Genomic DNA, 12,906 nt, shown 5'->3' with positions numbered 1-12,906 from the left:
AGGGGAGAGGTGGGAAAGGGATCGATATCATCGCAATCGCCGGGCCTGCGATAGTCAATCCTCGACTTGCTGACTTGACGGTAAGCAGGGGGGTGAGACAACATCGAAAAGTCCATCAACCATCACAAAAACGAATCTCGGTGACGACGGCTGTCTACTCAAGCATCGACTAGCAGACCGCTAGACGCGTCGTCTCATGTTTGACGGCCCTCCGGCGGTGAGCTTCAGCCTCAGCCGGCGTTGGGCGGTTCTCCCGCCTCCTGCAGCCAAATATGTGCCAACGCCACCGGCTTCCTCCCCCGATCTTGGACAACAGGGATTGAAGAACGAGTGAAGAAGGAAAGCTGCAGGAGAAAATAGCGACTCGATGATGCTGCTGCTGCTGCTGCTGCAGCCAGACGTTTGGTCCGAGGCAACAAGCAGGTATCACATTCAGGGCAAGAGATTGATCAAGGAAAGCTGCAGAGACAAGTGCATATGTGTGCGAATTGAGAAAAAAGAACGAGACGAGGGGAAAGCAAGCAGTCCAGGCTTCTGGCGGCCAAGTGTGGGGCGAATACCCCTGCAACCCAGCCACTGAGAAAACATCCCCCCCTGCGACGAGGTAGCAGCGGATATGGGGACGCGGTGCCGTTGGTGGGGCTACCTATGCGTCCCTCCAATGCTTGTGGTGTCCTTTGGTGTCCTTCAAGTCCCAAAGCGTCACTATCTCACTGCCAGCCTGTCAGGCACAAAGGCCATACCCAAGAAGCAAGTGGAAGGGCCTCGCTGTGGTGATGGACGTGGTGTCGGGCATTTTTAGGTTGGTAGACAGCTGCAGGACAGCTGTACTGCAGGATACGTACCTTTGCCCGACCTTGAAATCGATGCTGTACGAGGATACAAAGACGAGATGAACTGCTACCACACGGAAATCCTCACTTCCATCTTTTGGTCCTCTCTTCTGTATGCCAAACGGCGGTTAGTATCTTCCTTGCCTTTCGGTGATAATTGCACAATCAAAAAAGGCATTCCGCGTAAGTGTCCCCTGTCTTTCGTTCCGTTTTCTTCCCCTTCTGGCTCTGGTTCCTGCGTCCGGGGCGCTACGGGGCCTAGCGCCCGGTCAGGGTCCCCGGGGGGTTCCAGGATCTCGGTGGGGTTTCTCGGTGGCTGGGAGGGCAACGCCGTCGGCTTCCCAACCTCCAACCTCCAAACCTCACACACCAACGCCGGCTCCTTCACCAGTCACAAACTCCTGATGATGCATCACGATCCCGCTTCCCAACCACTTGCAATTCGCAGCAGGCGGCAAACAGCAAAACCTCACCACCACCCACCCACCCATCCACGATGGATAGCCCTCCCTCCCTCCTCCTTTGCGTTATGCACCTGTTCCATTGCAGATATCTCCGCCCGTCTCTCTGCCGCTCGCAATTGGCCCGTCGCTTCGTTCGGAGTGGAGCGCTCACACGCCGCATCTAACAGATTCTCGCAACGAACAACCAACAACCCATGAAAGACGAAGGGCTAAGGAGTCATGTATTCTCATAACGCCCACCCCGACGCCTTCGTGCAAGAACAACGTATGTCTGCATCCTACTTCGCGACCTGATTCCCCTTTCTCACTCCCTCTTCATTCACCCACACCAACTTCTACTCTTGCATGTTTCATCCTCCTCCTCATCCTCCTCATTATCATCACCACCACCTTCTTCCAGGTCCTCCATATTTGGATGCCCCCGTTTCTGACTCGAAGTGCTAACGGCCTCACCACAGGCGGCCAATACCCTCCTCAGTTTTGGTCTGCCAGGACACCATCACAACAGTCGTCCACTCCAAACACTCTTCGTCCTCACCACGCTACGAGGCAACATTATGCGTATGGCGTAGAGGAAGAAGACTCCAGCCCCCAGGAAACCATCTCCCCGCCGCCCGACTTCGTCCCCCACGCACCCTCACCACCTTCACAGCAACCTCAACCAAGCACCTACCACCCGGAGCAGAACTTCCCTGCTCCAGTCGTCATTGGCAGCATGTTCAACACCCAGGACCCCTATGTCTCACAGCCGGCAGTCCGCTTCAACGAGGCCCAGCTCGCCATGGACGAGGTCACGAACCGTGTCCGTGGCAAAGGTTTCCGCGACGAGCTCACCATCGCCGCCAACGGCTCAGTCACACCGGGCGTAGACGACACCCCCTACCTGCGCTACGCCTTGGAGGCACTGACGCGGGAACATGGCCACAACTTCTCGCCTCCATCCAGCGTGCCTTCTCCCGCCGAGAACAATGGCTACTACCGCGTGGCCGGCTACCTCCCGGACAACCTTGAGAGCCCGCAGATTAGCGGCGAGCCTGAAGGCGGTTTCACTCCGATGGTCCCCGTCCCCAGTCACGCTCGGGACTCGTTCCTTCGCCAGTCCCGTCCCCAGTCGCACGGCGGCGAGCGTCCATCCATGTCTCTGGGCACCCGAATCATCTCCATGTCGCCGCCGCACTCAGCCGACTCCAGGTATCATCACAATCAGGAACAGGTCCCCCTCGCCGAGTCCACACCAAAGTGGCTTCCCATCAGCGAAAAGGAGAGCGTGTTTCCGGGCATGACGAAGATCGACACGATTGACGAGGACCGCGTGAAGTTTCCCCGTCTCACCTACGTGCCCGCGATCCTCAGGCTTCCCTCCATGATCATGCTCATGGTGCTGTGCGTGGCAATGGTTGCTTGTCTCATCGTCGCTGCCATCTACTCGCCGATCCAGCCCGGCTTGCTCACATATGGCGAGACCATCTACAGCGGCAAGTACTTCTTGTTCCGCCTTCTGCCGCAAATCATCGCCGCCGCCATCTTCGTGTACACGCAGTGTGTTGCGACGACCACACTGCGAATCCTGCCTTTTGTGGCATTGACCGAAGACGAGCCCCTGCGGAGACGAAATGCCCTCTTCCAGGACCTCTACCCCAAGACGTTCCTTCTCCCCCAGCTCGCCGGACCCGTCCAAGTCAAGATCGCTCTGGTGATCTTGTGGCTTGGCGCTTTCACGATCCCCCTTGCGAGCGCCTCCTTCACCGTCATCCTCAACAAACAAGTCTGGTACTGGACCGCCGTCCAGGGCGTCGTCTGGACGCTGGTGGGCCTTTATGTCCTCGTCATCGGTGCCGTGGTCCTCCTGATGCTCTTCTGGCATAACCGCGTGACAGGGCTCATTTGGGACCCCAGATCCATCGCCGACTTCTCCGTCATGATCAGCAGGAGCAACACGCGCGAGTCCTACCGCGGGTCAGAGGTTGCCGAGAACCGCAACATGCTGCGCAGGATCTTGCGAAACCGCCTCGTCGACAGACTTGGGTATTGGATGACGGATAACAACCAGGAGATGCCCTGGTACGGCCTCGGCACCGAGCACTCTCAGGGCAACAAGCCCTCCGAGCACTATGACCTCAAGAACGAGTCGGACCGACTGTCCGTCACCTCCCACCTTATCAACGAAGGCCAGGACGACTATATCCGGAACCTCTACCTTCCCTGGTGCCTGCGCACCGGCCAGGTTCTCTTCTTCGTCGTCGCCGCCACCGTCCTCCTCATCGCCCTCTTTGTGGTATCTTTCCTCAACCGGACCAGTCTTATTGTGGGCTTCCGGCCGGGCGTTCCCGCGGCCCCTACCACTGATGCCTTCTCCGCCGCCAACTTCCTCTACAGCTTTGTCCCGAGCTTTATCGGTCTGCTCCTATACCTCGCCTTCCAGTCCCTCGAGCTGTACATCCGGATCCTCCAGCCCTGGGCCGACCTCGGCGCCAAGGACGGCGCCCCGGCCTGCCGCTCCGTCCTCGCCGACTACGCCGCCTGCCTACCCCTCCAATCCACTCTCCACGCCATCCGCAACGGCCACTGGCGCGTCGCCGCCCTCTCGCTCCTCACTTTCGTCCTGGCCTTCCTCCCCGCCCTCGGTGGCGGCCTCTTCATGGCCCTCACTGCTCCCTCGGGCGTCCGCATGTTCCCCAACGTGCCCGTCTTCGGCGTCATCCTCGCCCTCCTCGTCCTCTACCTCCTCGGCCTCGTCTCCCTACTCTTTAGACGCAACCAGTATCGCCTCCCGCACGCCGTCACCTGCCCCGCCGAGATCTTCTCGTTCTTGACGAACGAGGACAACGCCCAGGACCCGGCTTTCCAGGCCGTTCCCCGCTCCAAGGAGAAGCTGCGCGTCTACCTCGGTGCGGGGCCCGGGTCGACGACCCCCGCGGCGCAGAGCACGTGGATGTTTGGGTACTGGCCCGGCCGCGACGAGAGACGGCTCGGCGTCCGGAGGCAGAAGCGCTTCACGGAGCGCAAGTCGTTTCATGAGCGGGCACCGTCGCGCCCTTCCATGATTTAATGCTTAAATGGGAATCCACGCCCTTCCTCCCTGGCCTCGCCCGGAGGGAGGGCAACGAACGATCGAATGGCGCGAGGTCAGACGCAACGCAAACGTCTTACGCCTCGCGACCATCAATTTGGAAAAGTTTACTGTTCATATCTTGGCTTAGTTCTTACATGGCGTTCTCTTTCTCTGTTTCTCTGTTGTCATCTTTCCGGGGGGCGTTTTCGGTTTCTCTAGCATTGGCATGGCGTTTAGACGGGGGCATTCACAGCACGCAAAGACTGTACGAAGAAATTGTTCACACGATAACGAGAACGAGGCTACGGGGGACACGCAAGACATGAAATTGTTTACGCATCACGCATTGAAGTTTGTATCCATCTTCTTATTCCAGCTAGTACATAGTGGTTTTTTTTTATTTAATTCCCTTCCCGATCTGCGGGATGAATAGATCCGCCTCTCCATCAGGGGGGGGCGTTGTTTAGCTGGCATCTGGAGTTTCCCGTTCCGTCCCGCCCACATTTCCAAGACTCTCCCGTTGTCCGTCCTCGCGGCGGTCGCTGGGTACCCAGAGAGAAAGAGCATTTTCGCGCGGGAAAAGGAAAAGGAGAATCTCGCTTCGAGGACCGCCCCCTGGAATTCGGGTCCCGTAAGCAGACCGAAATGGCCCTAAACCTTTCTTCCGAAACACAAAGAGGCACAAGAACGACCTTAGCAAATCCGACATGGTCGTGGCGTGCCTTATCCCTCCCTCTCCCTCTGCATGTCAGCGGCCCCCGTTCCTCTGGCAACTCGGATCTAGAACCCTTTTTCACATGGAGGTCAACATGTGGACGGTGGGACTTGATTGGCATTCTGGAACGGAAAGGAGGATGGCCTGGCCTGGCCTGGCCTCGGGTAGACCCCGAGAGTCTTGCTGCCAAAGGGACGTCATGGGTTTCCGCGGGCAAAGAGCGACGCGGGGAGGGGGGAAGCAGCACATGCTATGAGGCTCCGGCAATGTTCAACAAAAAACACAAGTCTCTTTTGAATTTACTCATTCAGCTATGGAGAAGAAAAAAGATTATTCTTCAATCTGTTTTCAATCCTTGTCTTTGTTGTTGTAAGAGTTTGTGTGTGTGTGTGTGTGTGTGTCTATGTTTTGCCATCTTGATATTCATGGTGCGTCGTCGTCCCATCGTGGTAGTCCTAATAGACTGACAGAAGAGAAAAAAACAAGAAAACATGAGACTTTTTTCGCCTCGAAGCCATCGTCAAGCCCGGAAAAACACAGGGCCGTTCCCTCCTTCTTCTTCTTTTCCTGTCTCGAGGGACTTTGCGTCACCAGGTATTGCCGTCGTCGTCGTTTGATCCGTCTGACTCGTTGACACCGGCCCCGCCCGCCAGTCGTCCGTCGTCTCTCCCTTTCCAAACCTTCTTTTTCGCCCTCCCTCGACGCTCCTCCTTTTCGCCTCTCCTTCGCCACTGCGACTGACTGCATTTCCATTCCTCCTCTTGCCGACTAAGTCCTCCTCGTCCCAGACTCCATGTCCTTTTCGTCGTTGATAGCATGGCAGCAGTAGTAATAATGATAATAAAACGTAAAGCGTAAGAAAGCCACCAAGCACGTGATAAACAACGTCCAAAACAAACAAATGGGCAACGGCGGAAACAGGCGAAACAACAAGACAAAAGAAAGAAACGCGGAAGAAAGAAAAAAAAACAGAAACGCTGCGCTTCTCCACAAACAAGATACTCCGGCTAGCCCCACGCTTTCCTGTCGTTCATAGGCCATATGTCATAATGCGCAAGTGATGGTTGAGATGGAGGATACATGCGTCATGTTGCTTCAGGCGTTCGACGGCCTCCCGTGCGCGCGCCCAAACATGCGCCCAAAGACGGCGCCGGACCTCTTGTGCCGCTCAAATAGCATTTGGTTCTCCCGGATCCTCTCCGCCTCCGTCTCGGCGCGGACCTTGCGGAGCTGCGCATCCGCGAAGGCGGCCGCCTTCCCATTCCGCCGCGTCTCGCTGGCAGTGCGCTTGTGCAGGGTCTTGACGAGGCGGGAGATGGCGTGCTCGGGCTCCGGGTCGTCCGAGTCCGATTCTGAGTCCGAGTCAAAGTCGAAGAAGGATTTGGGCGTGTCCGGGCCGCACAGTGTGTTCATACTCATGGTGGGTGTATGAGGCGGTAGCGGGGCGGAGTGGGGGTGGGTAAGGTCCGTGGTGGATGGGAAGCGACTCCCATGCGAGGTGTGAGGTCTGGTATAGTCCGAAGGGTTGGGAGAGTAGAGAGGTGATGAGAGGGGGGAGAAGAGGGACGCGGTTGCAGAGTAGAGAGGGGCTGCGGTGGCAGTGGGCATGGAGTGAAGATGGATGGGTGGTGGGCGATGGCCTCTGCGGAGATTCGCCAGGCTCGGGGATTTTGGGAAAGCAGACATGCGTGGTGGAGGAGGCGGGGGATGAACCGGCGCCGGGAGTTGGGCGCGTGGGAAGATGCTGTAGGAAGAGCGGACGGCACGGACGGTGCGGCGAGCTATCGGATGACTGCGAGGCTCTTCAGGGTCCTCAGGGTCTTGGGAGGCTTGAGGGACCTGGGAGTCTCTCATGTCTGCGTGTGGCTGGGCTTGAGTCACAGGGTCGTCTCTGGTAGGAGGCTTTGGCGGTGGAGTGTGCTTGACCTGGATGTTATACTCGACAGGCCTCGGTGGCAAAGGATAGTCGTCATAGTTGATGCAGCCTGTCTTCTTGGCTCTTCGGATATGTGGCGACGGGATCAATGCCGGATACCGAGTCTTGGACTTCTCAGGTGTCTTCTGAGTCTGCCCCTCTTCACTGGGCCAGAAAGTATCCCAGAGCTGAGAGGCAGAGGCGTGGTACTGGTAGTCGTCGTCCAGTGACACCTCCGAGTCGGTCCGGTCGTCGATGAGGCTGGGTGCAGAACCGCTTGAGCTTTGTGAGCCGATGGAGGTGCGGTCTCTTCTTGTTGGTGTGTGCGGACGTGACAACTTGCCATGGTAGTCGGCGAGATCCTCTGATGAATACGTATGGCCGGCCCTCCTGTACGGGTTCCTGGTTGGAGTGCCGTCGGCGCGAGGATATGAAAAGTTGGCGTAGCCGTAATACTTTGAGACCAGCTTGAGGTGAGCGAGCTTGGTCTGACGCTCCATGCTCGGCGGCCGAGATGATGGTTGAGATGCCCTCGTGATATCGAGCTCTTGTGCGTGACCGACCATATCCTCATGGGGAACAGACATCGCTGCAGTCAGCGTCTGCAACGACGACTCCAAACAATACTAGATGTGGAACTCTGGAGATAGTAACGCCACGATGAAGACGTTGGCCGAAGGACTCCTGGTTGGAGGGAGACGCAACGATATATGCACGGGACGGCCTGGAGCCAAGCGACGATTGTCTCCCTGCCACAAACAAATTTTATGTATGCCTCCTCTGTCATGGTTTGCCAGTGGCACGAATCATATGCCTTCCACACAACGGCGGACAACAACAGGAGCACACAAATATGCAACACCGTGTCTTGGTCAGCATGCTCTGGGTCTCGTCGTGGGTTGCGATCCACCGTGGTGGCTGAATTTGACAACCAGACCATCCTCCCCCAATTCTCAGACATTCCTCGACTGGAGTTGTCTATCCCTCGTGCGATATGTATACTAGGTGGCAGACAGTTTGGGGGCCAATCAGGACTGTTTGCGAGAAAGGCGAGGTGTGGCCGGTCTGCAGTGGGGAGTCGGCAGGCGTCGGATGCTGGATGGCCTCGACAGCTCTCGAGGGAATGGGAAGCAGCCCGCTGGCGACCTTCGCTGTGGACGGAATGCACGATGTCCCGAAAGGGTATGACCTTGGGCCTCTGCATTGCTCGGGGTTCCATATCGTAGCAAAAAACGCGCTTTGGAAAACTTTCGTTGGTCCGTCACTTATGATGATTGGAAACTCACCTGAGTTAGCTCAACTAGACACACAGGTCATCGCTATGTCTTCTTCCGGCTACTTGCCTTCCCACAAAAGGGAACACACGACTGCCATGGCGTCGATAAACCTGCGCAGGGAAGAAGCAGAGAAAAGGGTACGTCCCTGCGGGGAAGCCTACTTAGAGAGCCTCAACCATGACCCCTATCTGGAGGAACCCCTTCCCAGCATTCGTCCCTCGGCTTGAAAACGAGGGTCTTTTTTTTCTTGGGGGGGAGCGCTAGATCCGAAGCTCTGCAGCTGTTGACTCGTCGGCTAGTAGCCGAGAGGGGCGCAGGAAAAAGCAAGGCAGGAGAATCTTTCATGTGGGAACCAAAAGGCCTGGAATGTGTCGACCTCTTCGTTGTCTCACTTCCACGGCGACGGCACTCCGCCCTCTGAGCCGATGGCGCCACAGTGAGTCCGGAGATCCTTCTCGACCTGCGCTTGCTGTAGCAAACTCGTGAGGGCCGGCCTAGAGTGCTTGGGTTCTTCTATTTGGATAACCGGTGCCAAAAAGAGATAGGTTAGCGGACCTGAATCTGACAAAGACTTGACATAAAGCAGTCTCGGGTATTCTGCCCTCGTAAACATGTTACTGTGGGTGGAAATCCGGAGAAACCGGAAAACAGAGCATCCTCGACTAGGTGGTCTGTTTATTTGGCCTTCGACTCCACGAACGAAAGACCAAATATCTTGTCAGGTCTCCTCCCAAGGAACATCAGCAAGACAGGGGATTTTGCTCCTTGCCAACTCTGACCACGATCTCGATCTGCTTACTCGCCGATGTTTTTATCGTCAGTTGCGGCTCTGCCCTTTTTCCTTCTTCGTCTTGATTGGATGGTCTCGGTGCAGGGAGGAAAAAGTAGCGATAGATACAGCAGGTGGATGACGGAGAGTACGTTCCCCCTGACTCTGTTTGTTTGGCGACAATCTTATTCTGCGGGCCGTATGTTTTGATGTTGCTGCTTGCAACGGTCGGCAGGCATGCGGCGTTCCGGAGCAACGGCCGCCACCGTATGACGGCCGGGCTGGTGTATGGCTTGATCGATCGGATGGCGCATGGGGAGCCTTGAGCTGAAGCTGCCCTGGCGTGCTGATGGCCAGAATGTTGGCAAACGGGGAGAGGCGGGAGTTTCAGCAATTTACCAAAAAAACGTCATGCCTTTTGCTGTGCGCCTCATGTCGTCAAAGCCGGATTTGGCGCCAGGCCCATTAACAAAACATGACACATGATTTCATCGACGACGAGCGCTCGAGTGAGGCGATATGCTCTGCTCTGGAGCCAGCGAACGCACAATATCCAACCACGGCCAAAAAGCAGGCACACTTTTTGAGGGTCTTGGTCCCCGGATGCTAAGATGCGGGAGATCGTCTTCAGCTAAGGGTGTGACAGGTGGTTCAAGGCATCGAGCAAATGCTGTCCCTTGGGAAAAGAGCTTTCCCATCAAAGATGGAGATTGTCAGGTTTCCTCGACCCAAGAATCCGATGGGGGGGCTAGAGCAGCTGGACGATCGACAGGGGATGGTCGCCCCTAGCATACCGAGCCCTTCATGTAGGCTACCATAGGCCAGGGATGATCCTGTGTTCTGAGCGCTGTTGTAAGCTGTCGGGCATATAAGCCTGGGCAGAGAGACACAGCATGCAAGGGAGGCTGTGAAGAAGGTGAGCGACTTTTTTCTTCTTCCTTCTGTAGATTCTGAGTCGCATCTGGCAGGCTCAGGCGAATAGGGGCCGTAGACGATGGATCAGTTCGTGGTTTGAGCAAAGTTTTCCCCTTTTCCAGGGCTTTCCAGGGGTATAGCACAGTAGTTGTCCCTGTCTTTGAAGCTCTTGATTTCTCCCTGCGATGTGTCGCGATGGTGCTTTTTAGTTTGCCTGTCTCACACGAGGCGAACCTACCGTTCGTCGAATCAGAGATTATCTCCGCGGGCGGTTCCGAAGGGATGCCAGCAAGAGCCTCCGTCCGACTTGATCCGATCTTTTCGCAATGCGATGCGTGAGATATGTTCATTGCCAGCAAGGCAGTCAGATGGGGGGCCAAACGATGCGTTGGAGTTGCCCAGTCCCGTGTCCGTTCAACCCCTAGTCTCCCTGGACCAAATCATGGTTTGACGGCGTTGGCAGACGGTGTGAATACAAGGTGGGATGGGGGCTTTGGCATTGTCCGGCTGTTAGCTGGCGAGGGCCAGGGATGGCGATGTAACGAGAACGCAAATTTCTTCCCCGGGGTAGTGACGGTTGCACACGATGGAAGCTGCTCCAGGGCTTTCACAGAAGTCCGAAAGACATCCTTGACTTCAGAGATTTTCAAGACGACGTGCGAAGCAGGGAGTCTGCTTGGGTTGTCGGCAAAATGTGTGTGTGTGTGTGTGTAAGAGAGAGAGAGGCGCCGAGATAGGATTGACCCTGACGGTGGATAAAAACGCTTGACGTCAAGGCGGTTGTCAACGACGGATTAAAAGTCGACGAAAGTTTCAAAATTAAGAATCAAAACCCATGCTACCCCCATGCTGCCATGTTGCCGCGTTGGGGGCCCGAATTTTATGTCCCGATTCCATTGACGTTTCGAGCGATCAGTCAAAGAATAACTGGCAAACGGCCCCCTTCAGAGCGGCGGGATTGGGTTTGTCTGATTGAAAAGCATTTTGGTTCCAGGCACACGAGGCAATTGCGAGCTTAATCGTGGGTGTGGTCCATTGGGCCATTTGATTGGCTCGAGGAAGGATCGAGCGACAGGGGCCCGTTGTCGGGAGCGACCCGTTGTTTCCCAGTTCGATCCCCGAACTCCCACCTCTGCACGGGCCTCCCTTGCACTTACTGCTTCCTGAGTCTTTGCTTGCAGGTCCAGGCTTTCCACGTTGGGCCAGCCAGGCAAAAGCAGGTTGGGATGGGATGGGATGCCGGGGCTGGGCCAGCGCTGGACTTGGCCCGTGCGCAGTGCTGGAGGGTTGGGTGAGCTCTGTGGCTCTACACACTATGTACTATGTACGTAGTAGTCTCCCTTTTTCATGAAAGCTTCCATGCCGCTCTTCCAGCCCGCCTTGATCATCATAGCTGAGCCAAAAGTCCCAGCTCCTGACTACGTCTTTGACGCCCTTCCGAGCCTTGTTCCTTTTCTTCTGCATCGCTGCTACCAATGCATCGCCCAATGCACCGCGTGTGTCAGATGCCGGAGGGCTGCGCAATTCCAAGACGGACAAACGCCCCTATGCAGGCGGCAGGTCTTGTCGTCCGACGAAATCTGCCAATACGCGCATGGAAAGCAAGCCATTGGGTGCCGTAGTTTGGTGCGCTGCAACGGTATCAACCTTGTCCAAATCTTGACGACGTGTCTCGGGATCAAAAATTCTCATGTCGACTTTAACGACCCACGTATAATATCGTGTAACAATCCCATCCCGCACCACGACAGATGTCGAACAGCCATCCCTACGGATCCGTACGGGCGCCGGCTTTGCCTCTACACTAATCCAGACGGGGGGGCCCTCCCGGGCGCAACCCGGTCTATTGGGACTGCTGAAGAAGGGTGCCAGGCCAGCGGCGTGCGGGTGATTGGCAATTTGTGTGGGTTTCGTCACTGCGCAGTGACAACTCACACTCCCCCACACCTCATTTTGACTCTGGATCTCACTTTCCGACCTTCTTGCTCGCTTTCACCGCCCGCTCACATACTTTCTTAGATCATAGGTGGTCATCGCGGGGCGTCTCGTCGGCCAAGCTCGAAACCGCCATTGCTGCCATGATGGATACCAGTGCCGACGCCAGGATGACATGCACACAAGACCTGGGTGTCATTTGGGGCTGATGGGGCCGGTCTTTTGTGTTTCCTCAATCCTCGTCGGCCGAACCTATTGTGCGCACTTCCATCTCCCAACCCCCCATTTTTTCCCACTGGCTGAAATCGTTAGCGACGCAGCACCGCCGCACCGCAGGCCGGTTCCCTGCCAGAGCTCATCGGCCACCAGTCCATCTAACAGGTGAGGCGGACAGCTCCAATCTCCCGTCCTCGCCCGCCATTTGTGCAGAGAACTCTGAAGTCTATCTCCCGGGGCTGGCCCGTCCGTCGTCCTCTCTCAACTGACACCCAATGCCCCATGTGCCAACTCATGTCCGGCAGAGTTTCTTTGGTAGAGGGTTTCTTCCATGTTTCCTCGAGCAAATGGGGTCACCCTGGCACCGGTTCACGCGCGCGCGACCTCAATAACTGGTGGCTCGTCCCCTCGACCACCTACGTGTACCACGATCCCATGCGCGTAATGGTGATAATAGTCGGGTGGGCATGTACCGATCAGACTTGAAGAGGCGCCGTTAAGGCACCGGATCCTCAATACTGCAGCCATCCTCCAAGCCGGCGCTGCAGCAGGTAGACGACAGCTCGCCGGTACACAGCATGCGCGTTTCAATGTACCTGGCCAACTCGGGTCTCGGTGGCCTCGGACTAAGGCACTTCAAAGACGGGGAGCCACCTGCAGAGAGCTTGCGATTGCTGCACGTCGTGACTGACAAGGGCGGCCTCGGTCGAGAGGTGAAGTATCGATTCTGCCGACCCATAACTGGACGCCAGCAGAAATTGGCCCGTGTTGTCCACCTGCGGCGGCAATTGTTCGTACCTACTCTGTCCTTCTCC

The 12,906-nt window shown here is 56.5% G+C and overlaps 2 protein-coding genes across 2 annotated transcripts; one reads left to right on the top strand and one right to left on the bottom strand.

The window, feature by feature from the left end:
- Positions 1-1,516: 1,516 nt before the first annotated feature.
- On the top strand, positions 1,517-4,346 carry ColSpa_02819 (uncharacterized protein; the record flags this gene model as incomplete). The annotated part of the gene is made up of 2 exons (XM_049269031.1): positions 1,517-1,562; positions 1,756-4,346. 2 exons carry the CDS (start codon positions 1,517-1,519, stop codon positions 4,344-4,346), a joined length of 2,637 nt encoding a protein of 878 aa, XP_049124988.1.
- A 1,813-nt stretch (positions 4,347-6,159) lies between these two features.
- Positions 6,160-7,566, bottom strand: ColSpa_02818 (uncharacterized protein; the record flags this gene model as incomplete). The annotated part of the gene is made up of 1 exon (XM_049269030.1): positions 6,160-7,566. One exon carries the CDS (start codon positions 7,564-7,566, stop codon positions 6,160-6,162), a length of 1,407 nt encoding a protein of 468 aa, XP_049124987.1.
- Between the last annotated feature and the right edge of the window lie 5,340 nt (positions 7,567-12,906).

This window comes from Colletotrichum spaethianum (assembly GCF_022836535.1).
Source record: "Colletotrichum spaethianum MAFF 239500 DNA, contig05, whole genome shotgun sequence".
NCBI lineage: Eukaryota > Fungi > Ascomycota > Sordariomycetes > Glomerellales > Glomerellaceae > Colletotrichum > Colletotrichum spaethianum.
Note: the sequence above shows the minus strand (reverse complement) of the source record. Positions and strands in the feature narration are given on the sequence as shown.